The following is a 27990-nucleotide window of genomic DNA, read 5'->3' as shown; positions in this document are numbered from 1 at the left end:
GCATGTACACTTTTGACGAACATGTCGTCAATGTACACTTCCATGATTCGGCTGATCAACCGAGTAAAGATTTTGTTCAGTAATCTTTGATAAGTTGCTCTAGCATTTTTCAAACCAAACGGCATCACTCGGTAACAATAAAGACCCTTGTAGGTGACAAAGGTGGTCTTAGATTTATCAAACTGATGCATTACAATTTGATTGTATCCTGAATAAGCATCCATAACACTAAGAAGTTCGTGCCCGCAGTGTTATCTACCAATTAATCGATCATCAGAAGAGAAGAACTATCCTTTGGGTAGGCTTTATTTAGATTGGTATAGTCAATACAGACACGCCACTTTCCATTGGCTTTCTTCACAAGTACGACGTTGGCTACCCATTCTGGGTAGTATATCTCTTCTATGAATTTGGCCTTGAGGAGCTTGCTGACCTCTTCTTTAATGATAGAGAACCTTTCAAGGCCGAGTGGACGTCGCTTCTATCGGATCGGCCGGTAGGTCAGATCGATGTTGAGTTGGTGAGTGATTACTGATGGATCGATTCCCGGCATGTCTTCATGGCTCCATGCAAATACATCAACGTATCTTCGGAGCAGGGCTACTAAATTATCTTTTAAGGGCGAGCGGAGAGACGAGCTAATCTGCATAGTTTTAGATTCATCCGTCTCGACTAGAGGCACCAAGATAAGATCTTCCACTGGTTGTCCTCGTTCGTAAGTCTTGACTCGAGGATCCAGTGACTCTATCATAGATACCTTGGCCGGAGCTTTCAAGGCTGTGGCGTAACAATGCCTCGCGTCTTGCTGATCTCCTTTGACGACTCCTACTCCCGAGTCGGTCGAAAATTTCATAGAGAGGTGGTATGTAGATACCACGGCCAGGAGGAGACTCAAAGAGGGTCAGCCGAGTATCGTAGTGTAGACTGATAACTAATCGACTATCAGAAAGTCGATCATAATTGTCGCCTAATGCGGAGGGTTTCCAACAGTAACTGGCAGCGATATGATACCTTTTGGGAGTATCTGTCCTCCCGAGAATCCGATCAATGGGGTACGCACCGGCTGTAAGGTTGATCGTTCAACACCTATTTTGTTGAACGCCTGAGTGAACAGTACATCAGCAGATGATCCTGTGTCGACGAGTATGCGGAATACCCTACGATTCGCGATGGTGAGAGTGATGACTAACGCATCATCATGGGGATAGTGAATGCCTCGAGCATCTTCATTGGTGAATGAGATACAATACTTTTCTCTCTTCTTTTCTTTCGAAGGCTGAGCTATGATCAGGATCTCGGACTCAGGTCAACTGATGTTCCTGGCATGGTTTTTTCGAGCATTGTTTGAGTCGCCTCCACCCCGGGGACCACCAACAATCGTCCGGATTTCCTCTATGGGTCGGTTGTCGCCGGGGCATTCTTCCGTTATCTCGGTTCTTTCGACGTGTTCTCTGAGTCAGCCTTCTCGGATAAGCCTTTTGATCTCTTTCTTCAAGTGATAACAATCACTTGTACTGTGGCCATGATTGCGATGGTAGTGGCAATATTTATCCTTATTCCGCCGGTTCGGATTACTTCGAAGCTTATTCGGCCAATTGACAAATCTTTCACTCTTGATCTCCATCAGCACCTGCTCTTATGGTTTATTAAGCGGGATATATGTAGAAAACCTTCAGTCGGGTCGCTTGCCCGACTTGCGTTCGTCGCGCGTTTGATCGTCCTTACGCTTCTTTTCTTCGACCGAGTCAACTTCCTTTTTGGCTGACTCTTTGACTGAGGTTTTTGTGTTCTGGGTAGCTTCACGCAAGTTCCGTGTTTCCTCAGCATCTGCATACTTATCCGACCGAGTCATTAATTCCGCCAAGGTCTTAGGTGAATTCTTGTCCAAGGATGCCAAAAACGGCTTATCCCGAACACCTTGCATGATAGAATTGAGTGTTGTTTCTTCCGAGTGTTTCTGGACTTGGAGCGACTCAAAATTAAAGTGTTTAATGTAGTCTTTCAGTAGTTCTCCCTCCTTCTGAACTAAGTTGTTCAGATGCGCAGGGGGCTTCAACTTCTTCTTCCTGCCAATGAAATTAGTGAGGAAGGCATTGCTGAGTTCTGCGAACATGCTGATGGACTTTAGTTTCAGCTGCTTGAACCAAAGTTGGGCTACGTCGGCTAAGGTGAGGGAGAAAGCCCGACACATCACGGCATCCGAGGCATCATGCAGTTCCATGTACGTTCAAACGCATTCGATGTACTTAGTTGGGTCGGTTTTGCCTGTGAAATGTGTAATCTGCGGGAAGCGAAACCTTTCCGGCAACTGAGCTTGCATCACTTCATCAATGAACGGGGATGCTTTTGTTTCGGTCCTAGTTGGATGTGCATCCCGACTATGCCTCATCTCCGCCATCTCTTCTAGCACTTCTTTTTTAAAGTCTTAAAGGTCAGCTTTCCAAGGCTCGTTGCTTTCTGCCACACCTTTAACCAGAGGCCGGCCTCCTCCGATCTATCTCGTGTCGGAGATCAGTGGGAGGTAGCACGACAGTCGCGGAGTGAGCGGGCACTAGCTCAGATGGCCCATGGGGCTGACTCGGTTGTGCTAGCGATCGCGGGACAGCGGGCTGAGGGTCGGTAACTTATTGTGGAACGTTCATCGCCTGTCCTTGTTGAAGCTGCTGAGTTTGTTGTCGGTGTATCTGTTCTAACATTTATTTCATAACGTTTATATCGGCTCTGAGCTCCTGGACCTCCCAATTCAATTGTCCATTTCCTCGATTCCGCTGCGTATTCCTAGTTGCAGCAGATGCTGCAGGACGAGCCGCAAAACCTTATTGATCATCATGTTAGTTCTGAGCTCCCTGGGCTCCATCTGGACCTGATGGTCCAGCGTTATCGGCCTCATTTGGTTCGCTAGGACCAGTTTTTCTGGTTCTCCCCATTAACGCTCACTTGAAACTTCTGGATAAAGCCTGGAGAACGACTTTTTGTATCGTTTCCCACAGACGGCGCCAAACTGTTAATGCAGATTTTTGATATACCTCCTTTCTCGTCCGTCACCTACACAAGGAAGATGTAAAGGGGACCCTGGCTAAAGCCGGGGAACCTCCGATGCTTAAGTCAGTAACTGGGTTGAGAAGAATGTCTTTTTAGAGGTAATTTCTGCGTACCTTTAATCTTATAGGAGTGGGAGGTCCCAGCGTGCGGGGATTCTCTTCCCCGTTTTCAGGAGATTTTATTTGGTTATAATCTATTCATGGATTCTGCCCAATCCCGAGATCTTCGGGGTCGAGAATCCTTTTACAAGATTTTCCAGACAGTATTTGAATTTACACCATCTCTTCCTTACTTAGCTCGGCAACAACTGACTCAGCTAATAACTGAGTCTCGGCCACCTATAAGGGTTGCACTTTTTGCCTTCTGTCGGATGGAACAGAATCGGCTTATGACTGACGTTCTTCCTTAATCCGATAGCTGACACTGTAACCGGCCTCATATGGGTCGGTTTTATAGTCGGCCAGGTGGCTTTTAGCTTTAGGGCCTTAATCGACCTCTTTAGACGTTGCTGCCTCGTTAGCCGAGGCAACTTCATGCATCTTATGTATCTCACCTATGGCTCGTGACTCTTTTACTCTCGGTCGGGATTCATTTCCTACAAATCCAAGCTAAGTCTCCCCTTTAGGGTTTGTTTTGACTCGGTCGCGCCTGGAGCCTCGGATTCTTGGGCAGTGTCAGTAGAGTTGGTCCATTTCATAACCGGGTCTCCGGACTTGTCATATTTTTTCCCCAACAACCTTTATTATCTCTTTCTTTATCTTTGGCTTTTGTTTTCTAATTCCAGCTCATTTTGCCTCCTCCTGGGGCCCACATGTTGAGTGATACAACTTGAGCTGTCCATGTCTTGCCAGGACCAATGAATTATTGGTCCATAAGCATACTCTAAAGAGGATTCTAATTTTCGATTTTTACAATAGAATGCTATTTCGTGGGAAGTTTATTTCCATTGTTATAAACTCATCTACATGGAGTGCAGATAAAAATCATCAGATCATCTACACACTCTATAATAAGCTGCACCAGTAGCAAAATAAGCATTTTTTTATTTTTTATTTAAGGACAGATCAAATCTACTTGTGGGGCTCATCTTGATGTTCTAGCGACATCTAATCCATCCTTCATTGATGCCCCAACCTAATCTTTTTGGCTTCTGAAACTTAGGTTGGTCCAAAACTCCAATGCGCCTTATCTTGTAAAATCATGCATAAAACCTCTAAAATCACATTTTGTGGCTCATCTGATATTTGGAATGGCTTGATTTTTTAATTTTTTTTTTTTTTTAAATTATTCGTTTATCCTGAAGAGATGCTTTCTCCCAATGGATTAGATGGAATATGCAAGACACAGTAAGCCCCAAAAAACAATATGAAAGACCTTTAGAGGGTATTTGGATTGTAAGTTAATTAAAATAAGCTATTAATGCCTCGAGTTGCTTATCTTGATTTTTTACTTATTAAGCTGAAATAATTAAGAAATTTTAAGTAAAAAGTTATTTATAAGTAATCTTAAATCAAACTTACTTATCTCAAATAAGTTACTTATCTAAGTGGGCCTTTCATGGTACGCGTCACATCCCTATTACTCCCTGTGGTGAGGCCGAGGAAGGAAATAGGGCCTATGTGAATTTTCTGTACAATGACTTGTTTCCTTCCATCATATCATTTTTGTGGATCATCCAGGCCGTTCAAAGGGTAGGCTGTACCATAAATGTCTTGTATGGAAACAATTGGACCTATATGCTCATTAGGTGGGCCACGACCATAAAATGAGAATAAGTATACTGTTTATCCTAGTTTTGGTGCTCCTTACGTTGAGGCCTTCTTCTTTTTCTGATGGGAAATGGCATGTCAGAGGGAAAGATAGGGGCGCATGTGTTGTATGTATGCATTTCCATTTGATTGGAGAATAGCTAGACAAATTTCGCCGCCTTTGCTGACTAATGCTTTTTCCTTTGCTTTTGTTTTGTCACGGGTACAAACTTTTTTGACAAGCTTAATCTACAAGTCAGCATGTTGGGCCACTAATCACTTTTAATTTGTTCATTGTATGAGACCTCTAAGTGACTAACCAATGATTTTTAATTGTTGATTTACATGGACAATATCTGGAGGGTGCATATCATGGTATTAAAGTAATTATAGTAATGCAATTGATAATCTAATTATTTTAGGATATCATTAGTGGGTCATATGCCTAATAAATTAGCAGTCTAGTGACACACATGTTACACATGTAACTCTTTGAAGGATTTTAGATGTAATTCAAGCTTTCACCATGGATGGGGATTTGAAACCCCAATTACTATATGGGGCCAAATATACCATCAAACCCTCTCAAATCCATGGTGCCAATCAACTTCTAATGTTCTCAATTGCAAACAAAAATATGGCCGACTCAAAACTCAGGCGAGCCATGCCACAAATATTATAATTGGGATGCCGACACCCATGGTAAAATCCTTCCATATTGTATTTGGGCCTACCACATTTTGTATGTCATCTAATCCATTCCAAAGATGCATCTGATTAGGATGATTGGACACTAAAGGTCAGGCCATCAGTTATCCAGCTTATATTAGCAGGTCACGCCAAAAATGAGGCAGATCCAAAACTTAATGGGACCACTCCGTGGAGTGGATAGAAATGCCCACCACTAAAACCCTCTTAGGGCCCACCATACTGTTTATATGCCATTCAAATCATTGATTAGGTCATTCTATATATATGTGTGTGTAGATTTCTCACGTATATCTTGGTGGGCCCCATGTAGCTTCCGACGTGAACTTGACTGCTGGACTTGGAATCCAAGAGAACAGGAGGGCCGCGCATGATAGGTTGATTTTGTCACTAAAACATTGTCATTACGGTGATTTACTTTATTTTCTTTGTAGTTTCTCTTCCTTCCTGTCTTCAGCTCTAATTTCAAGTGATTTTACTTTCTCTTTTCTCACTGGTTTCTCTACCTTCCTCACCTCAGCTCTAATTTCAAGCGATTTCCTTCCTCTTTTTCTCAGCGGTTTCTCTTTCTTCCTCTCCTTTGCTCTAATTTCAAGTGATTTACTCTCTCTTTTCTCAGCAGTTTCTCTACCTTCCTCTCAGCTTCTTAAAATTGATTTGCTCTAATTTCGAGTGATTTACTCTCTCTTTTCTCAGCAGTTTCTCTGCCTTCCTCTCCTCAGCTTCTTAAAAGTGAAGTCACATCCATAGATTTTTCACAGCACCACTTCCATCAGTACCTTTGTTTCTTAAAAAAAAACCGGCTATATCTGCCCATCCCTACCACACCCTTCTCCTAAAGTTGTGTATATAGGCTTTCTTCATCTGCTCATTTGAGATACAGCATCGACCATCCAACAGTACTCAATAGCAACGATTAAAAGGTGTGAGTAGATCTAAAGTCTCAATATTTTTAATTAATTGTAGATGCTTGATGATATCTTATGGTGATCCACAAAGCTTAATTAATTAATCTAAACCTTTAAGAAATTTTATTTTCTGCTTTGTTTTCAAAAACTTTAGCAGTGATGCAAATAAGTATTGAATCAACTTGATTTTTTGGGAGCTGTTGATACAAAAATCTGGTTAGCCTTTTGCTCGACCTTCGTATACCTGCATAAGGGATGAACAAAGGAGACCCTGACTAGTAGAGGGGATCCTCCGATGCCTAAGTCAAGTAGGGAATCTGTGTCTAGTCAAGTAAGAGATTTTAGGCTAGAGATTGTGCATAACTTTTACCATTAGAGATGCTCCTATTTATAGTTCAGGAGAGGCGATGACATAGGGGAGATCTTTCCATTGGGTAAGTGCGTATTATTGAGGAATTTGGATCCTGAATGAGTGGGAGAATTTCTCGAGATCCTTGGTGAAGATCTCGGGATCTCGAGCATGCATATCGTGGATATTTTCCGAGTTCTTTGGATTAAATCCCGAGCAAATCTTTGATTGTTCGAAATCATTGGAGGTGTGTAGTAGAAGGCCGATGTGGTCTTGGCCAACCTGAGCTAGGGGGATGCCAACTGGGGCCTGACTTTATCCTTTCGGCACATGTTTGGGCTTCCTTTAGTGTCCTGTAGGTTGGCCTATTTCCCGACCTGCTAACGAGAGACCGAGCTTGAACCCGGCTATTGCTTGTTGTAGAGCCGAGTGTCGGATTTCCAATTTAGGTTCGTTGTTGCCCGACCTGGTTAAGTGCACGAGTGTCTGACCTGACCTTGAATTATTGGACAACCCATTTTCCCCATAATATAAGCAAAGGCCAAATTTGGACATAAACCCAATAACCTAGCTAATTTTTTGGGAACAAAGGCTAATTTTGGACATGAAACCAAAAATCTAGTTGATTTGAATGGGAGCAAAGATCAAATTTGGACATGAACCCAAAAATCTGGCTGATTTGAAAATCAGGTGGGACTGTTCAGATAGACGCCCACCTAAAAACCTTTTAAAAGGTGTGTGGTATCCATTATGGTTTGTATATGCTATCCAATTCATCCATCTAACATGCCCCACCAAGATGGACTCATATGGGCCACACCATGGTGAATTTAGTGATTTTAGGCATGATTTTACACCTTTTGATCAATTGGCATGAGTTGTTGCATTCATTGGTGGACCTGACGCGGACATGATCCGTCTATGTCATTACAAATGGACCATGTCGATCTAATACAAAAGGAGAGCTATTTAGTCATTCCATCATGTTTTTTTTTTTTTTTCCTGAAATACATTCCATTCACCAACTGCACCCATTTATTATTAACTCTTACCTAAAATTCAGTCCAAAATCAAACTCTGACTCGGACATGATCTGACCATGTCATTGCAAATGGGCCATGTCGATCTGATACAAAAGGAGAGCTCTGTAGTCATTCCATCATGTTTTTTTTTTTCTTGAAATACATTTCATTCACCAGCTGCACCCATTAATTATTAACTCTTACCTAAAATTCAGTCCAAAATCAAACTCAGGTGCCAAAATAGTAAGAATGATGGAGGAAATGGCCTACCATTGGAAAATGTACAATTGTATTGTGGCCCACCCTTATGTCTATACCATCCAGCCCATTAGTAAGATACACCCTATCAAGTTCAAGACTTTTGGAATATCATGCTGGTCAAATCACTTGAAATCGGAATATTAGGTTGGTGAATTAATTTTACATTATTTCTTTCGGTGTGGCCCACCTGAGTTTTGTATCTTTATGGAAGGCCTAACATGAAGCACGGTTTGAATTCGACACATGTCAATATGGTCCCAAATACATCGATGTGATCATCTCTACATGATGAGCCTATTAGGGGATCGCGTAGAAGCAAACTCGAATTCAATCAAGCAAGGCGAAATCAAACACAAACCAAAACATGCAAAGATTACATGATTTTTATGTGGAAAAATTTCATGGGAAAAAACCACAGTACAAAGCAACAATCAATCCACTATTAAATGATATTACAAGATATGAATGCGTTTGTTAATCTAAACAACTCCAAAATCTCTTCTCAAAACCCTGGCTTTGCTTGGGAACATCCTAGTAATGTCTTAACATTCACTTAGAATATCTTAATTCCGATTACACTTGATGTATATTCTATCACAATCGGATTTAGAAACAAATTATGCACTTACATAATTCTACGCGCTTCATTGATGGGACATTTGATGGCATTGGCAACCATTAAAGACTAGTTGATGACATTGAAGCCGTCTTTCATGGCACGAGTAGCCACTCCAAAAACATTTAACGAGCAACTGAAATTTTTCTAAATTTTTTTATTGGCATCGAGTGGTTAGTCAATGGAGTCTACATATCCTTGAGCTCAGTTAGATTGAAGACATCTGACAACATTTATGAGGCGTTTATATCTTTGTGCTAAATACTAATTTCTTCTTCTCTTATGTATTTTCCATATGTTTCCCAATGCCAGCTCATTTTCCCTCCTAAGGCCACATGCTGAGGTGTACGATTTGCACTGTCCATGTTCTAACCAGGAGCAACCAACTATTGGTCCATAATCAAGCTTTGTAGAATATCCTAACCTTTTATTTTTAGAATTGAATGCTAGTCATTGGTCATTGCAAATTTTATTTTCATTTGTTCTAAATTCATCCATCTACCTAAATGGTAGTCACAATCATCGGCTCATTGTTTTAGGCCGGATCCAATACACACCGCGTTTCTACCCACAAAATCACATGTGGGGCTTACTGTGATGTTTTAGTGACATCTAATCCATCCTTCACGTGTGGCCCCTCCTATTCCTGTGGCTTCTGAAACTCAGGTTGATCCAAACTCAGGTGGGCCTATCTTGTAAAATCATGCTTTAACATTTCGTGACCCACCTAAGTTTTGAAATGGCCTAATTTTTTGGGTGTTCATTCATCCTGTTTATGCATCCTCTGAACGATTTAGATTGAATATACAAAATCAACGGACCCCAAATATGATCCGGAAGGATTTTAACGGTGGGAGTCCCCATCCCAACTTTTCTATGGTGTGGCATACCCTGAGCTTTTTATGAGCCTGATTTTGGGTAACACATGAGAAAATTAGGAGGTTCACATGATGGACATGTCGGATGTCTTTAGAAGATCACGGTGGGCCTCATACGCCGATTTGTTCATATGTTTCCCGGGGTTGAGAAATGTTCACAAGCAAAAGCTTCTACCTCATGAACTTTCTACTACGATATCTCCTTGCCAAATGTTCATTTTGTGTGGATCATCCAAGCCATCCAAAAGGTGGGCTGCACCATAAACATCTTTTAGGGAAACCTAGGACCAATCTACTCATTAATTAGGTAGGACCAATCTACTCATTAATTAGGTAGGCCACAACCACAAAATGAATCGTTGCTCCCCATCAATGCCATGGTAAAGCCCAGCTGATGAGTTTTGGGATTTCACCACCTACGGCTACTTGAACCCTTGACCTGGGGGTGAAACTCTTGTGAGTCTACCACCGGGTAATGACCCCATCTGATGAGGTTGAATATCCATTGGCTTTGGTCCTTACGTTGAGGGCCACCATTTTGACAGATGACATGTTCTTTAGAATAACGTGTTGGAGGGAAAGAAAGGGTTATGTGAACAATATTTCTCTTTGATTGGACAACAGTTAGATTTAACATTGTTTCAAAGGACTAATGGACTCAAAGTCCTGAGAAGTGGGCCCCTCCATGTGACAAACTTGTGACGGATCGAGGCCATACAAACATCTTGTCTTGAAAAGCAGGCTGATAAATTCATTAGGTGGATCACACTTATGCTTTAAGGAAGAACTGTGTATTATTGCATCAGCAACATACTATTATCTGTTGTGTCAGTAGTGCAGTATTTACTATTGAAACTGTTATCTTTTATTTCATTTTATTTCAAGTTTATAAATTGAGTTCCTCTTCATCTAAAAGCTTAATAAGTTATGAGAGAGCTGAATAAGAGAGCTAGAAACAATGTCCGTTTCAAAGTTACTATTCAATAAATTAAAAAATAAGATTTGTAAATTAATTTAGTTGTTGAAAACTTAAAATGCTGAATTCAAGTATTTACGAGTACTGAAAATTTTGTTTGATATAATTTGTCTAAAGAACGTCCCCATGTCTGAAAATAAATATTTTTTCATAAAAATCTAATTAGTAATAAACTACAAATGTCCAAAAATTAACAATTTATCATATTTTATTTTATTGTCTTATTTTTTATCTTTTGTAGAATATGAGACAAAATATATTATTGTCTTACCAAATTTAGCACACTTATACCTCATCCACGCACATCTCTCGAATATGACCCTTAAACTGATGGACCATATATCCTATACCCTTCTTGGTAAAATAATCATAACCCTTGGACTGGTGTACCATGATGTCTCGTACAAGCATAACATTCATCTCTACTTATTCCACCCACAACATACTTTTGACTGGATAACCATTAATAATGTTTTATTTTATTTTAAATTACGGTGGGTAGGAAAAAATATCCTTGGAGCCCACTATGTTGCTTATTTGCCATCCAAATCATTCATAAGGTCCGAGTTTTAAGAACGGTTCAAAGGATATAAAGTTACATGGCCCCACAATGATGTATTTATTATATTCATACACACCAAAAAATTAATCATATCTAAATCTCAAATGGACCACCCCAAAAATAGCAATGGGATAATGATTTTTATTGTTAAAAAATTTGCAGGGCCCACCATAATGTTTATTTTCCATATAATCTATTAGTAAGGTCAGAATACCTAGATGAAGAGGAAAAACAAATTTCATATTGATCTGAAACTTCTGTGAGTCCCAAAAGGGTTTTAATGGTAGAAGTTCAATCCACCATTGCTTTTTTTTTTTTTTTAGTGTGGTCCACTTTAGCTTTAGATCTATCTTATTTTTTGGATCAAGCCTTATGACAAGCTCACCAAATGAATGGATGGTTTAGATATAATACATACCTCATGATGGGACCTACAGCCCAACCCCCCGGTCAATCCGCTTTTATTTTTTCTTTCGTTTTTTTACCGCCCCCCCCCCACACGATGGAATTTCACCACTGGTGGGTACTCGAACCCTTCCCAGGTGTTGAAGCTGCCAGGAGTCTACCACCCGTGTAAGAGTAGGCACCCACTAGCCAATCCACTTCCAACAACAGATGCGGCAGCGTGATGGGCAGATTGGGTGGATTAAAACATCACAAAACATCACAATGGGCCCACACGCCTATTTTGTGGAAGCAGATTGGCTAGTATAACAAACACCAGATATATAGCTAGTGTATTCAGTCAGCAAATTTTATGAGTCCCATCATGATGTATTTGATATATCCAAATCGTTCATCTATTTTTCGACCTCGTCTTAATGCTTGAGACAAAAAATAAGACAGATCTAACGATTAAACGACCACACTAGAAAAAGCAGTGGGGCATTGAACATCTGCCATTGAAACCCTTTTGGGGTTCTCACAAGTTTTGAATCAATATGGAATTTGTTCTTACTCTTTATCCAGGTCTTTGTGACCTTATGAACAGATTGGATGGAAAATAAGAGTCGCGGTGGGCCCTACAAAATTTTTAACGGTGAAAATCATTATCTCCACTGCTATTTGTGATGTGGTCCAGTTGATCTTTGGGTATGATTCATTTTCTGGCTATTACTATAAAACGATCTTGAAAAATGGATGAACGGTGTGGATATAATAAATACACTATCGTGGGCCCATGTAACTTTGATCTCCTTTGAACCGTTCGTACAACTCGGAGCTGGAGGAGCGTCAGCGCTCGTCTTCGCACGACACATCCGTTCACCAGCTATATAGCTGATGTGTGGTACACCAGCAAATCCGCTTCCCTACTTTGTACACAGCATCGAACCACTTCCGTCTCTAATTCTCTTTTGATTTTTTTTAGTTTCTTTTATCTTTTGACAGTTTCCCTTGCTCTCTCTCCTCAGCTTCTCAGAACTGAAGTCATATTCACAGGCATTATTTCTGGCAGTAGTTTCATTTCATTCCTCTGCTACCTTCAAAAACGCCATTACTTGCCCATCCATCCATCTGTCCAGAATGGATTTCTTGGGTCCAGTTGTGCAGATCATTCTCTTCTTCTGGGCTCCCGTTTCTCAGCAGATCGGTTATCTCAAACACCTTAATAACAATGTAGAGACATTGAAGAAGGAAACGGAAGAACTACAAGACAAGCGTCACCAAATTCAAGCCGACGTCAACCATGCTATATCAGTCGGAAAGACACGGGTTCGCCTTGTGGAGAGCTGGCTTGTGGACGTCACCAATATCGAAGCTCAAGTCGATGATTTAAGAAGGGAATTCGAGCAACCTAGAACGTGCTTGAACGGTTGTTGCACCAATCACTTCTCTCGCTACAAGCTGGGCAAAAGGGTCGTTAAAAAGCTCAAAGATGTGGAAATCCTCAAAGCTAAAGGGGTCTTCGATAAGGTGGCTGAGAGCCCTCGCCGGCCGCCAGTGTTGGAAATGCAACCCTCGCTGCCACGGGTACAGCAAAGCAAGTCCGAGGAAACCATGGAGGAGATATGGGAATGCTTACACGACGAGGAAAATGGCATCATAGGCGTTTATGGGATGGGCGGAATAGGGAAAACCACTCTCATGAAAGCCATAAACAATAAGTTCATCGGAACTGATTACTTCAACATCGTGATTTGGGTAACTGTGTCCAATGACCTCAACTTGGGATTAATCCAAGAGCAAATTGGAAAGAAGTTGGATATCATGTTCGGCGATAACGAAGATATGGCAGAGAAGCGGGACAGGCTGTTTATTCGGTTGAAGAATGTGAGGTATCTGATCATCTTAGATGATCTATGGGAAGCATTTAGTTTGGATCAAGCTGGAATTCCAAAGCCAGACAAGAAAAACAGATGCAAGATCGTGATAACGTCCCGATCCGTCGCAGTGTGTAATGCAATGGTGGCTGATAAGTTTATTAAAGTCAGAGCTCTTACACATGAGGAAGCGTGGAATTTGTTCTGTGAAGGATCTGGGGATGTAGTTCTGTCATCAGAGATTCGACCGGTAGCTGAGAAGGTTGTAAAGGAGTGCAGCGGATTACCACTTGCAATTAAGACAGTGGGACGGGCCATGCATGGCAAGGAAAGGAAAGAGGTATGGGAGAATGCATTGAGGGCATTGAAAGGATCATCACCTGAGGTTCGAGTTATGGAGCGTGAAGTGTTTCTTCCTTTGAAACTTAGTTATGATTACTTAGAGAATGAAGAGATAAAATCTTGTTTCCTGTATTGCTCATTGTTTCCGGAAGATCATGAAATACCAATAGATGAGCTAGTAAGATGTTGGGCCGTGGAGGAAGGATTTATAGAAAATGTGAATAACTTGGAAGAAGCATCAAACAAGGGACACGACATCCTTGAAAGAATCAAGGACGCATGCCTCTTGGAGAAAGGGTCGTACGGAAATGAATTTGTTAGGATGCATGATTTGCTCCGTGACTTGGCTATATGGATCACTTCAACATCGTCGTCGAAATTCCTTGTGAAAGCCGGGGAGGGACTAGAGCAGCCACCAGAAGAGAAAATGTGGAGAGGGGTTGTAAGGATTTCATTGATGTTCAGCAAGATAAAACATCTCCAAATTACGCCTGATTGTCCTAACTTGGTCTCCTTGTTCCTCAATCGAAACAGTCAATTACGTACCATTCGCAGTAATTTCTTCGAGCTCATGCCAAAACTACAGATCCTTGATCTAAGTGATACTGGCATTGAATCTCTCCCGATGTCATTATTGCAATTGGTGAATCTACGTGTGCTCAGTCTAAGATACTGCATGCATCTAGTGGAGGTGCTGCCATTGGGAAAGCTGAAGGAACTCCAAATTCTTGATCTCTCAAATTCTAGACTCAGAAACTTCCCTCAAGGCATTGCAAGCTTGGTTAAACTCAAGAGGTTGGATATATCATTGACTTCATTCACTGCAGTTCCCTTCACTATGATATACGGGCTACCTAGTCTGGAGGAAGTAAGCATGTGGCGTTTGAAGGAAAACGTGGACGGAGCTACTTTCGGTGAGGCTGTGAACATGAAACGCCTGACATCTTTACGTATCAGTTTGTCCAATCTTAATGGCTTCATCGCACATGATACGTTCCATCGATGGTTTTCGGGCTTGACAAGTTTCCATGTTATGGTTAACAATATTACACCTTACCCGCCTTTCTCTGATAAGCAGATAAGCATTTGTGAATGTGACAAATTCCCATGCGGGATTGAGGGGTTGACAAAACATGCAGTCTCTTTATACTTGTGTGGAAGCAAAGGTTTAACAAGTCTTTCTAAGTTCCAAGGCGATTTAAAGAGCTTAAGAAAACTTGAAGTCATTGAATGCAGTGGAGTGGAATGCATTATAGACTGGAGAGAGGTTGGATATGATGCATTCCAATGTTTACAGAGTTTGGAACTCCTTGATTTACCAAACTTGTAGAAGGTATTCGATGGTGGAGCGCCTCCTCCGCTGAACACAAGCCTGCAAAACCTCAGAATAATACGGGTTTTTAATTGTGAAAAGTTAAGTAGTCTCTTCTCTTCTAGTATGGTAGAGCAACTACATCAGTTAGAGGAGCTTGAAATAATTCAATGTATCCAAATGAAAGAGATTATAGAAGGAGACAAGCTGCCCCATAATTCATTCCCAAAATTACGCATCCTAGAATTGGATAGATTACCAGAATTAGAAAGCATTTTCAGCCAGCGATTTATGTTTATATCTTTGGAAGATATGAAAGTAATTTCCTGTCCAAAGTTGAAGAAGCTCCCCCTCTTCTGCTCAAGCATCCATGAAATAAAAGGAAAAATAGAAGGCGAGAGAGAATGGTGGGAAGGATTAGAGTGGGAAGACGAGAAGGCCAAGTCCCTCTACACCAGAATTTACAAGGCTCGCTGATTTGCAGATGAAGAAGCTTCCTCTCTCCTTGATGTAGATTTCTTTCGCTATCTCAAATTTTACTTTACGACTATTTTTTTTTTTTTTTTGAGAAGCTCTCGATACTTTCACGGGAAATTGATAAACGGATCGGCTACTCGCCCTGCCGCTAGCACGGTAGCTGGTGGTCGGTGCTTTGTGGGCCCCTTCATGATGTATGTGTTTCATCCATTCCGTTCATACATTTTTACAGATCATTTTAGTGTTTTCTCTCAAAAATTGAGGGATACAAATCTCAGGTGGATCACACCATAGGAAAACAATAACGATTGGATATCCACCATTAAAATCCTCCTAAGGCCCACTGTACTGTTTATTTGACATCCAATCTGTTTATTAGGTCATAAAGTCCCAGATGAAGGGAAATAACAAAGATCAGATTGATTCAAAACTTTTATGGCCCCCAAAAGGTTTTTAATGGTCTATGCTTATTCAACACTGTTTCCTGTAATGTGGTCCACTTGATAATTTTATATATCTAATTTTTTGTCCCATTCCATAAAATGATCTTAAAAACTAGATGGACGGAATGGATGAAATACATACATCATGGTAGGTCCCACAGAGCACCAACCATCAGCCATTGGCTGGTGGCAGGGGGAGTAGCCAATCCGTTCCCCTTTATAATAGCGTGATAGTTTCAAAATCTTAGAATATTTTAATTTTTTTCAGTTGTATCTTAAAATTTATTACTATAAAGAAATTTCTTTTGTGCTCGTACATTTAAAAGTTTGAAATTATTTATTATTTATTATACAATTTATTTATTTTTTTATTTACTTGCAGAGAGATTTGGTGGATAATATCGCGAGGAGAACATGAAGCTCCAAAGTCTCCCGAGATATTCCCATTTCGAGAAATTGTGCTGTTATTACTGTATGAATTATTGCCTTTACAAGCAATCGTCGACGTTGATTGCGTGGTGTCGCAATCTCAACGGTTTATGACATGGCAAAGTTCCGCAGGAGTTACATGATATATATGTATTATATCCACACTGTCCATTCATTTTTTGAGATTCTTTTAGGGAATGAACCAAAACATCAGACAGATCCAAAAATTAAGTGGGACCACACCAATTTCTTAGGGCCAAAGAAGTTTTCAATCAAGCTGATATCTGTGTGACCTTATGAGAAGTTTTGGATGTGTGACCTTATGAGAAGTTTTGGATGGAAAATTAATATCATGGTGGACCCTAGGAAGATGTCAATGGTAGATATCATTGTCCTACTACTTCTGTGGTGTGATTCACATGGGCTTTGGATCTACCTCATTTTCGTGCTCATGCTCGAAAATGATCTCTAGAAATGAATAGACGGTGTGGATGTAATACATACATTATTTTGGGTCATCCGTACATTGCCACTTAACACGCCAGGGAGGTACCCATTCAGTCTCCGGCAATGGTGACCTCCGAACGTGTGGAAGCATTTCTAAGGACTCACTATGTCTTGTGTGTTTATTTTGAAGTACTTATTGTTGTATTAATTACTGCTTTGGAAGGCTTTGTCACTCTCTGTTTTATTTTATTGGTGAGAATGGTTTTTTTTTTCTTTGTACTATTACCGGAAAATAAGCATTTTTGTGGCTATTACGTTGTCCCTAGCTATTTCTTTCCTTCTATAACTGCACTCTCCTTTATTTGCTGGTTTTGGAAGGATTCGGTTTTAGCCCAACAGTTGAAGATGTTTTTTTCTCATATGACCAGTTCATAAGGCCACGTAAACATGAATGAAAGGAAAACACAAATATAAGCTTGATCCAAAACTTGTGTATACCCCTATGAAATTTTCAACACTAGGCGTTCAATTCCCACTTATTCCTATAGTGTGGTTTACTAGATCTTTGGATATACTCAATTTTGAGGCCATGCCGTAAAATGAGCTTGAAAAATGAATGGATGGCGTAGATAAAACACATACATCACCATGGCCCAATAGACTTTACTCAAAACTCTCCTTCACCCCCAGAGTAAATTAGTTCTCCATTGAATTTACTCAACCCCCTGAGTGGGACCCACCGTGATGTTTGTGAGAACCTACAGAGATGTTTGTGAGAAATCATCCGGTCCATCCATTTTTCCAGCTCATGTTAGGACATGTTGAGGGTCAAATATTGCATATCAGACCCAGTTGTTGCCTAGATTTATGAACATGGTACCGTTTAATAGCTCATTTTAATCATGTTTCTGTTGCAAGGTGGAATTGCGAACTGGGACTAGATCGGGATGCTAAAAATATGGAATTAACGTTCAGAATGCACCAAGGCAAGGGACAGACCCCAGGAGACCAAGATCGACGGATGTACACGCCAGAGATTCAAGAAAATTAAGAAACTGAAGCTCAAGCGGCCTGAAAGTTAGCCAGAATGTAAGATCACTAGGTTTCCATCATCTGTTCGGCTCAAAACTTTTTTCATGGCTTGAGGACCAAAAAATAACCGTACACGTCAAATTTTAGCCATTGGATCCCTTTGGAAGTGGCCCAACACTCAGATCAGCCCATAAACCATTGATTTTGGGCCCACCTGAGATCTGGATATGCTTAAAATTTGGTCTCAACCTATTATTTGAGGAGACAAGACGGATGGACAGAGCGGATTTCTCACGAACATCACAGTTTACTCCGCATGTACAGTGCGTGTATATGAGGTACAGTGCCCGCGCCGCACCGGACGGTCAGCCCGGTCAAAGCCGGGCTGACCCGAGCCGTCTTCCTCGCAAAGGCAGCGTCCAATGCTGTCCGATCATTTTTTGATCAGTGGGCCCCGTCCATCATTCAAAAGAAAGATCCTAACTGTCCATTTGATCCGTAGGATGGCCAAGACTCGTGCTTAGGCGTCCTTTTAGTCCCATGCATGCAAACACACGCAGATTGCATAAAAACGCAGGAATGGACGGTGGGAGCAAAGATCGCATGGGCCACACCGAATCCAACATGAAACTAGCCAAATCTTAGTGGTTTTTCGAGGTGGATCGAATGGTCGGAGTGGATTCTACACATTGTATCAAGAGATGGTCCGCCGACCATCACAGCGCTCAAACGCGCAGGCTCTGTTTCGCAACAGAGCCTGCGGTGGATTGTTGTGGGCCACCCTCTGAGATGATCGGTCCAATCTGGACCGTCTAGTGGACTCCAAAGAGGCCTGTAACCATCACCTAGCTGGAAAATTTTCAAAAGACAGTTTAAGATCAGTTTGGATTGTTTAAACATCGGACGAACGACGGCGAGGTAGATCAGACGGGCCGCACCAAGAGACAGCCAAAACCATCTATTCCCAGTGTTTTTTCAGCAAGCATTCAATAGACGGAGTGGATTTATCAAAGTATAAGCGATGTGGGCTCCACCATCCGAACAGCGCAAGTACGTTGCGCAATCTGTTTACGCAGTCCGGGAAATCCGAAAATTCCGGACAGCTGTGGCCCATCATCCTTGATCGGATGAACGATCTGAACCATTCATGTGGAGCCCACGCTAGCCGAGACCCCAGTCATGAGGAAATTTCGAAGCCAAGCCTGTACAGTCATCCCGAAAATAATCAAACGCAAGGTGTTTGGAGCGTCTGAACTGCGTAAAACAGAGGCTACGCACACCTCCAGCAAGACTCTCTCCAGTCGACTCCAAGGCCTTATAAAAGGGGGCAGCTACGGCTTGAACGGGGAGAGGTGCGGGAGAGAGTACAGGGAGCTCGGTTGAAAGGCTGGACGTGGCTGGCTGGCAGTGTGGGAAGAAAAAGAGAAACAGAGAAGGCTGTGGCTGGAGGCTTGGGACGAGCAGGTTGCGGGCTTGGATGATTGCAAGAGAGAAGATAGAGGGTTAGCCATTGAAAGTTTTAATTTTTTTTATTTTTTTATTTATTTATTTGAGAGATCAAGCCCAATCATGTTGGGCTGAACCTCTTAGCTAGGGCTAAGAGGTGAAGCTTGTATTGAGATGGGAGACTTTATTTAATTATTTAATTGTGAATTAAACTTGATTGTGGTTTGATTATTCAAGGAATATTTTTCTTAGTCTTTAATGGTCTGTTGTGACTGAAATTACAATGGGTTTGCAATGGCTTTGAATATTTCTTTTCCCTTTTTTATGTTTATAAAGTCAGGAAGCCCTGTTGTTCATCATTGTTCCATGGGCATGGTAGGATGACAGTACCCTTCCTGATCTTCATACATTGTTGATTGGTTGGTAATTAGTTTAATCCTATTGTTTGCTTTGTCTCCTGGGCATGGTTAGATGATGGAATCCATTCTAATTCATATACCTTTCATCTCTTGAAAACCAGATCAAGTAAGTTCAGTTTGAATTCCATAATCCTTGATGCAGGCATAAGATCTCCCTGATCTCTACAAGTGGATCCTCTGAAACCCTAGTTTCCTTCCTCAGAATTCCTTAAAGTTTTAGATAATTATTCCACAATTGTTTCTTAAATTCTATTTGGTTTAGATCACATCTTAGTCTAGTTCTAGTTCTACTTGGTTTCAGATAACGTACAGGTATCAGTCCCTGTGGATTCGACCTCAGTCTTACCGAGTTTATTACTATATCACAACCCTACACTTGGGGTGTGAACAGGACATGACATCAAAATGAGGCAAATCCGAAACTCAGGTGGACCCCATGATAGGAAACAATAGGACTGAATGCCCACTGTTCAAACATTCATTGGAGCCACAGAAGTTTTGGATCAGACAATTTTTTTTTTTTTTTTTTCCAGTTCATTTCAGTGGGAGTAACCTTATGAACGGTTTAAAAGGCATATAAACATCAATGGACCTTAGGAGGGTTTCATATTCCCCGTCATATGGCCCACTTGAGTCTTGGATCTGCCCCATTTTTGGGCTTATGTCCTAAAATGAGCTATTAAAAGGGTGAACCGGACTATAGAAAACAATATCTAGTCATTGATAAATATGAAAACATAGTTGTGGATCAGTCAATAAGTGGATATAGCCGGCTATTGCGGGCTGCACATAATAAGCCCAACAGATGAACCATTCTGAACACAGCTGAAGATTTTAGTAGCGGCGACTGTTTAAGCACACCACCACGACCATTTATGCACACCGTCATCTCATTGACCAGTTCCATGAAAGTTTTAATGGGCTACAAAAATGGGAAAAAAAAAATGTACATGTATTTGTTTGTTTGTTCCTGCAACCTTATGAGGTTTCCCATACCATAGGCATGCAAAAGGGAGCCCATTTACACACCAAGCATGTGTCAAAGTGGCACATGCATGTGTGATATAAAGCCATCCATCAAGTGGGCCCAAACATGTAAATGCTCTTGTTTCACTTAAATGGTACCCAACAGATATCTAGACTGGTTGCATGTGAGTTCGAGCAGTCAAGAATGAAATCGGACCCAAAAGGACCCTGACCCACCAAGATATGAACTCAGTCAGCCCGAGCACGCATGCTGTAACAATCAATTTGAAGTTCTTCCCCCAGGCCTACAAGATCAGATCGGACAGCAATTATAGTCAAGCAAGCACTCTTAACTACAAACCATCATTGTAGAAGTACAAGATGAAAAGGAACACTAAAGTAAAGAACCAAAGCCTGCTTCCCAGCATATATCATATCACAAAGGATCTCTCCAACTTCCTCATGGTGTGAAAGCCAAGTAGCCCTCAATCTAGCTGCTGTGGTTGGATTGGATCTCAGTTTTCCACGATTGAAATCATGGATTCCAACCCCACCTTTTCAAGAATGTAAATAATCAATCAAACCTGCAAACACATCACTGAATTCGGCATTCTGGACCAATACAAAAAGTTACGAAGTTATTATTGGTTTATCAGTGGAAACATGTCGAGTTACATCTTTGAATCATATCCATGGTATAAAAAACGGTTATGTAACGCTTGTTATTTAATGGTAACAGCCACAACGGTTACGCATTATGGGGCCTTCTCACATGAGGAGCCACTTATTGAATCAAGACCCTATTCCTTATTTGGCAGTTCTGTTAATCCTTTGTAAATTCAGGGGTGGTAACCAACAAAAGATGGGTGGTGTATCTTTAATCTTAAATACACCAAGGGAAATTGGATTTAGGCAGGGAGAATAACCAAAGTAAACTGAAAATAAGCGCTTCCCAAGCACGAGTCTAACAATCTATTATAGCCATCAACAAAAGGCATATTCTTTCATAAAAATCCAATGTTGTGTCTTTGGTCTTTTTACAAAGGAATAATGTATGGGTGTCTCTGTTTGTGAAGTGGCCTACTGCTTTAATCAGTACTTATGGTGGGTACTACGACAAGCATCTACCCTTATCCCACCCTCACTTCCCTAAAATGCAATGGCTGCCCTTGGGGAAACAAGCTAAGGAGAAATTCTTGATCATTCTACTATATGTGGATGACCTCATCATCATAGGAGATGATTTAGGGTAGATACAAAGAATATGTGAACATCTCTATGTTCAGCTCGAGATGAAGCTTGGTGAGCAGAAGCACTTGGCTTGGAAGTGTTAAAATGTGAACAGTGAATCATCTTGTGTCTTCGGACTTGTTGAGCAAGTTCGGATGATGAACTGCTTCGCCAATAGAAGCAAATCTGAAGCTGAGAGCAGAAATTGGGGATAAACAGGTGGATAAGCGCATGTGTCTTCAGTTGGTGGGTAGATTGACAAAACCAGGCTAGATATTGCATTTGCAGTTGGTGTTGAAAGCCAGTTCATGAAGAATTCGAGGAAGCCCCATCTAGAAGCAGTTTGTCGATTATTGAGATATGTTCGGTGCACGGAGAAATATGAACTTCCGCATTAGGCAGGAGTTGCTCCTGGGTTAATATGATTATCTAATAAAGACTGAGCAGAAAATCCTTTTATACTCACAGATCAACCATTGGGTACATGTTCAGTTTGGTAAGTGCAATTTCTTAGTAAAGTAAGAAACAACCAACAGTAGCATTGTCATCAACAAAGGATGTACAGAAAGCAAAACAGGATCATTCAATACAACAGTATGAACACAATATCAAGGCAAACCCATGGAAATACCCCTTTATCAAAGAAAAAATAGACACTGTCGTACTTTATTAATTTTTAAAAAAAACTTCTACTACTTCTTTGTATATATGAATAGAGGGAGCACAGTCCACGGAAATCAGGCAGGCTCCACAATTACAAAAAGGGCCTCACCTAAAGAGTAACCAACAAGCAAAAACCAGAGAATAGTTGAATGACCAACCTTCTTCTCATAGAACTTTATTAATATCAACCTTCTTCTCTTACAAAGACTTTAAAAAAACTCACACTTAGAAAAATATTCGAATGACCAACTTTGACACCACCACCATCCCTACCTAGCTTGGTCTAGAGAGCATTCATTGGATTAAAGATTTGTTTGTTGCTAAATGTTACGGCCTAATTACTAAGCTATTTGTATGGGTGTCCACCCCAAAGTATTCCTAAACCACATGCATACATCTATAAGTAACTTAATCATTCACTTTAGTACAGGGAAGTCCATCGGGAGGAATTCCACAAGGCGTATCACAGCTTTTAACTAAAGAGGTGATTCATAGCTAGTGCAGAGAAGAATTGATCTGAAACAAAACACTTCGTCTATGGGCTTGTAAAGAGATTGAATATTACCCTAATCTTTCTTCTCAGATTGATCCAGTATGATAAATCGATGCAATCCTGCTAAAGTTCATCAACAGTAACTATATCTTTTATAAAGGCCACCCCTTACATTACATATTAATCATTTCTAACTTTAGGTCTTTTTCAAATTGATCTAACTGTAAAATACTACAGCATATGTATCTAGGAAATGGTCGCTTCAAAGTAAATCCTCCTTAAATATAATGAGTTCGATTTCCTATTTCAAGACGTCAAGCGAGTTTCTAGTCGGTTAGGTGAAAAAAGGAGTTAGAGTTCTTATTTCAAGCAGAACACGAATTAAATAGTGCTTTCCTTTTCAGCCACTTGTCAGTCTATCAGAATAGGGGACTTATCTCTGACATTTGACGCTTGAATTTGCCATATGGGGTTGACCATAGGTATTACAACAACCCCCCACTTATATTAAACCGCTATCCCTCTTCTTTAAACATTCATCTAACCACTTATCTCAAAAACTTTATCCATTATAAATTTAATGATCTCAAGTCAACCTAACAGTCTAGACAGCCATGAAAATGAAGATTCTGAGAAGTATGTAATCCATCATTTCACCAACCCATTGCTTCTTCACACCCTATCAGGGTCCTTATTGCCCAAAATCCATGGACCACTGTGTTGTGCATGACACATCTACTCCATCCATAAAGTGAACCAGGCCAAGCAGCTAAAAATTTGACCTACCAACGACTTAGTTGGCCCACACCACAAGGAACAACAGGGAGAGGAGATCATATGGTTGTGCAGGGTCCTCCATGGTATATATGTTCCATCTAACACATTCCTCAAGTGAGCCTCATTAGAAAAAAAGAAAAAATAAAAAGAAAAAAATCCAAAATTTGGTGTCGTTCAAAGCATAGGTGGGCCTTACCTGCCACATGCATTGCACATCATACAATTCCCTGCAAGTTCCTCATAAAGATGATATGATTGATGACTTGTTAACTCTTATCTGGAAAATGTGTCAACAATTAAAGCAAGAGTATTTCAAGTGGAAAGTAATAGTTAACAGGTGTAGTGCTTTACAGCGAGCAGCTCTTAAATTACTCCAAGGTAAGCGCTCAGAACAAATTACTGTATAGGCCGAGTTCCGCACACTAGATTTAAAAATAATGTTGCCATTAAGATAAAGCAGGCCCGAAGGGCTGTATATTTTTATGTGATTAATGAAATCGTAGCAAGAACCCACTATTAAAAAAAATAATAAAATAATAATAATAATAATAAAGCGGGCCAGGTCGGGTGGCCAAAGCATGGTTTAGGAAACCAGGTTGAGCTGGCCATGACAAGTCATGTAAGAGAAAAACTTTCGTACTCTAATAGTGCGATGGATGATATGCAGGCACTTACAATTTACTAAGAAATTGCATTCTTGCCATACAACTAAGTCAAACCAAATAGTTCACATTATAGTCCGAATTTAGATGTGTCACTACGTAGGGCCCACAAATATGCCTGTGACAACTCCACTCCATCCATCAGTTCCTCAAGCTTATAATAGGGATAGGAGTCCAAAAATCAGGCAGATGGAAAACTCATGTGGACCACGCCACACAAAACGGCGGGAATTGAATGCCCACCGTTGGAAACTTAATTTGTGGGGGCATAAAGTTTTGGATCAAGATAATATTTATGCCTACAATTCATCCAACAGATAATAACCTCATGAATTATTTGGGTGGCATATAAACATCTTGGTGGATTATAGTAAGGTTTCAACAGTGGATGTTTCCATTCTCACCATGTTCTGTGGGCCGATGCAATTGAATTTTGGATTTGCTTGAGTTTTGACTTGTGTATTATTATCGGCCAGATAAATTGACGGACAAAGGTGATTTATGGTGGGTATATCTTTGAGGGCCCGGATGGGTCGTAGTTGCAAATCTGACTTATTATTGAATTGCCAGAGAAAATAAAACGTCCACTTGCTTTCCTCACCAAAAGTAAATATACCTAACATATATTAAAATAAATATGTCAGTGGCCCACTTGCTCTTATTGTTTTTCCACGTGGTTTCCTTTTGCTCTGCCTTTATTCCTTCTTATCTTTTGCTTTTGCTTTGGCTTTTTTCCGTGAACGTTGCGCGTTTTTGACACAGGACGCGTGTTCCCACCTTGTAGGGCCATGTGTTTGAATGGATTGGAATTATTCTCACACAGCATGTTGAACGGAAACGGATTGGCTACTCCCCTTGCCACCATCCCCATGGCTGGTGTTCGGTTCTCTGTGGGCACCACCATGATGTATGTGTTTCATCCATTCCGTTCATCTATTTTTAAAGATCATTTTATGACTTTAACCCAAAAATTAGAGGGATATAAATTTCAGGAGGACCACACCACAGGAAAACAATAGATATTGGATATCCACCATTAAAATCCTCCTAAGGCCTACTGTACTGTTTATTTGACATCCAATCTGTTGATTAGGTCATACAGACCCAGATGAAGGGAAAAAACAAATATCAGCTTGATACAAAACTTTTATGGCCCCCCAAAAGTTTTTAATGTTCTACGTTCATTCAACACTGTTTCCTGTAATGTGGTCCACTTGAGCTTGGGATATATCTCGTTTTTGGTCTCATGCCATAAAATGATCTATAAAAGTAGATGGACGTCATGGATGAAACACATACATTATGGTGGGGCCCACAGAGCACCGACCACCAACCATTGGCCAATGGTGGGGGATTAGCCAATCCGTTCCCATGTTAAACACCCAAACTCTGTAAGGCCCACCATGTGTACATGAAACCCACTCCGTCCATCAAGTGAGAGCCCTATTGTTCATTGTACATATAAAAGATCACCCACTACTAAAAAATATACGGCTGCTGCATTAATGGAAACAACGTAAAATTACATCCCAAATGATGTAGAGCAGGTCACCGACAATTTCATGACAAAGATGGACAACAAAGGCCCGATATGAGGCGGAAGTGATCCAGATCGTTGGGACCTTAAAGCAGGTGTATCTTGCAAATCGGAATGAGTTATAGACATGTCTTATATAATTTTGGATAAGACGAGCTACTATAGCCACCCAACCCTACACCGGGTTGCGCACACTGAATTCATGAGATTTCATCACATCAATGGTTAAATTTCTATTTTATTTTCATTTTTACTATTTATAGTAAATTTTTGTTTAGTTATAACTCTTCATCCTTTGAGTTTTAGAACTTGCGTCCAACCAAGAAAAGTGCTTAGAAAATTTACGAGACGAGCATGGTTAAGCCAAATAGGATACTTATTATTTTTGGCCAAAAACCATGATTTCTAGTAGGAATAACGATTGTCTTACTATTTATAGTAGGTCACGATTTCTTAGAGTTTTTGATGTAGTTTAATTTTGAAACTTATTGCAAGGCATGATATCCCTATTTAAAGGGTTGTAAATTCGTTTATTTCATCTATATAAATCAATTTACAAATTTCTTAGAATTTATTTCTATTTTCTTATTTTCCTCATCCATTTGAGGCATCTCTATGAGGAGTTTAGAGAAGCTCCGTGGCTTCAAAAGAGTTATCCCTTTGAGAAAGATGGGTAATCAACCTCATCATGTTCATCCCTACATCACCAAACCACAAAGTTCATGCAGTGTGGCTTGCATGCATGAGTTGGGCCAAGCTGATCTTTGCATCTTCCATTCATCATGGTGAGTCATACATGGTGAATAAGTTTGATGAAAGATACACATCATGGAGGCCACATACACAAACCTACCCATCCCCATTGACCTCATAGTTTGGCTCATCTGAGCCATGGGTCCGATTGATATTTTGCTCCATGACCCAGCGTAAGGGCACTTGATAGACAGGCTTATTGTGCTGTAGAGGATTTCTAGCCATTTTAATGGTTAAAATTTAATGAGGATCTGGAAGTTTGATCGTGTGGTGACTTGAAATACTATATACTTGATATGTCCCCATCTCTGACAGCAACAAGTCTCATTCAACTCCCACCACAGTAAGTCACACATTGCATGTTGGGAACAGGTTAGGTGCGGCCCCCAACCACACCCAAGACGGGGCAGCCCTTACCATGAGGCTAACCTTGATATATGTATGCACTACAAGAAATATGATTCTACATCCACATCATTCATCTGTTTTGCCACATCATTTAAGGTATCAGCCCAAAAAAATAACCAGGTCAGAATCTTAAGAAGACCATATCATAGGAAACTGTGGCATTTGACCAATAAAAACTTCTTATGGGCCATGCACAAAAGTTTAGATCAAGCTGATTTTTTATTTTATTTTTTTTGTTCGTCTAGTTTTGTGTCACCTTATCCATATATAGGTTGGATGGCAAATAAACATTACAAAAACATTACCAGTTTTGTGTCACCTTATCACTAGGTTGGATGCCAATTAAACATTATAGAAACGTTACCAGTTTTGTGTCACCTTGTTGGATGGCAAATAAACATTATAAAAGAAATACAGTTGCATTAGGAAGTTTTTCACGGTGGGTGTTCAATCACCACTTGTTTCCTGTGGTATAGCCCACTTGAGATTTGGATCTACCTTGTATTAATCATCATCCTTTCGAAGGGGTAAAAACACCCCTGCCACTAGCCTAGTGGCTGATGATCGGTGCTCATTGGGCCCCACCATGATCTATGTGTTTCATCTATGCCGTTCATCCATTTTTACAGATCATTTTAGGGCTTGTTCAAGAAAATGAGAGGGATATAAATCTCAGGTGGTCCACACCACAGGAAAACAATAGTGATTGGATATCCACCATTAAAATCCTCCTAAGGCCCACTGTACTGTTTATTTGACATCCAATCTGTTAATTAGGTCACACAGACCTAAATGAAGGGGCAAAACAAAGATCAGCTTGATC

The 27990-nt window shown here is 40.6% G+C and overlaps 1 protein-coding gene across 1 annotated transcript; it reads left to right on the top strand.

Annotated features, from left to right (window-relative positions):
* The first annotated feature begins 6356 nt into the window (after positions 1-6356).
* On the top strand, positions 6357-15003 carry LOC131249811 (disease resistance protein At4g27190-like). The gene is made up of 3 exons (XM_058250567.1): positions 6357-6421; positions 8985-9063; positions 12483-15003. Exons 2-3 carry the CDS (start codon positions 8990-8992, stop codon positions 15001-15003), a joined length of 2595 nt encoding a protein of 864 aa, XP_058106550.1. The 5' UTR covers positions 6357-6421; positions 8985-8989.
* The last annotated feature ends 12987 nt before the right edge of the window (positions 15004-27990 follow it).

The sequence above is a fragment of the Magnolia sinica genome, chromosome 6, assembly GCF_029962835.1.
Source record: "Magnolia sinica isolate HGM2019 chromosome 6, MsV1, whole genome shotgun sequence".
Classification (NCBI taxonomy): domain Eukaryota; kingdom Viridiplantae; phylum Streptophyta; class Magnoliopsida; order Magnoliales; family Magnoliaceae; genus Magnolia; species Magnolia sinica.
This window is presented reverse-complemented; position numbering and strand designations above follow the sequence as displayed.

Coding starts and splice junctions, on each gene's coding strand:
- LOC131249811 (XM_058250567.1), top strand. CDS start 8,990: ATGCTGAGGTGTACGATTTGCACTGTCCATGTTCTAACCAGGAGCAAC. Junction 9,064..12,482: donor TTGGTCCATAATCAAGCTTT/GTAGAATATCCT, acceptor CTCTCTCCTCAG/CTTCTCAGAACTGAAGTCAT.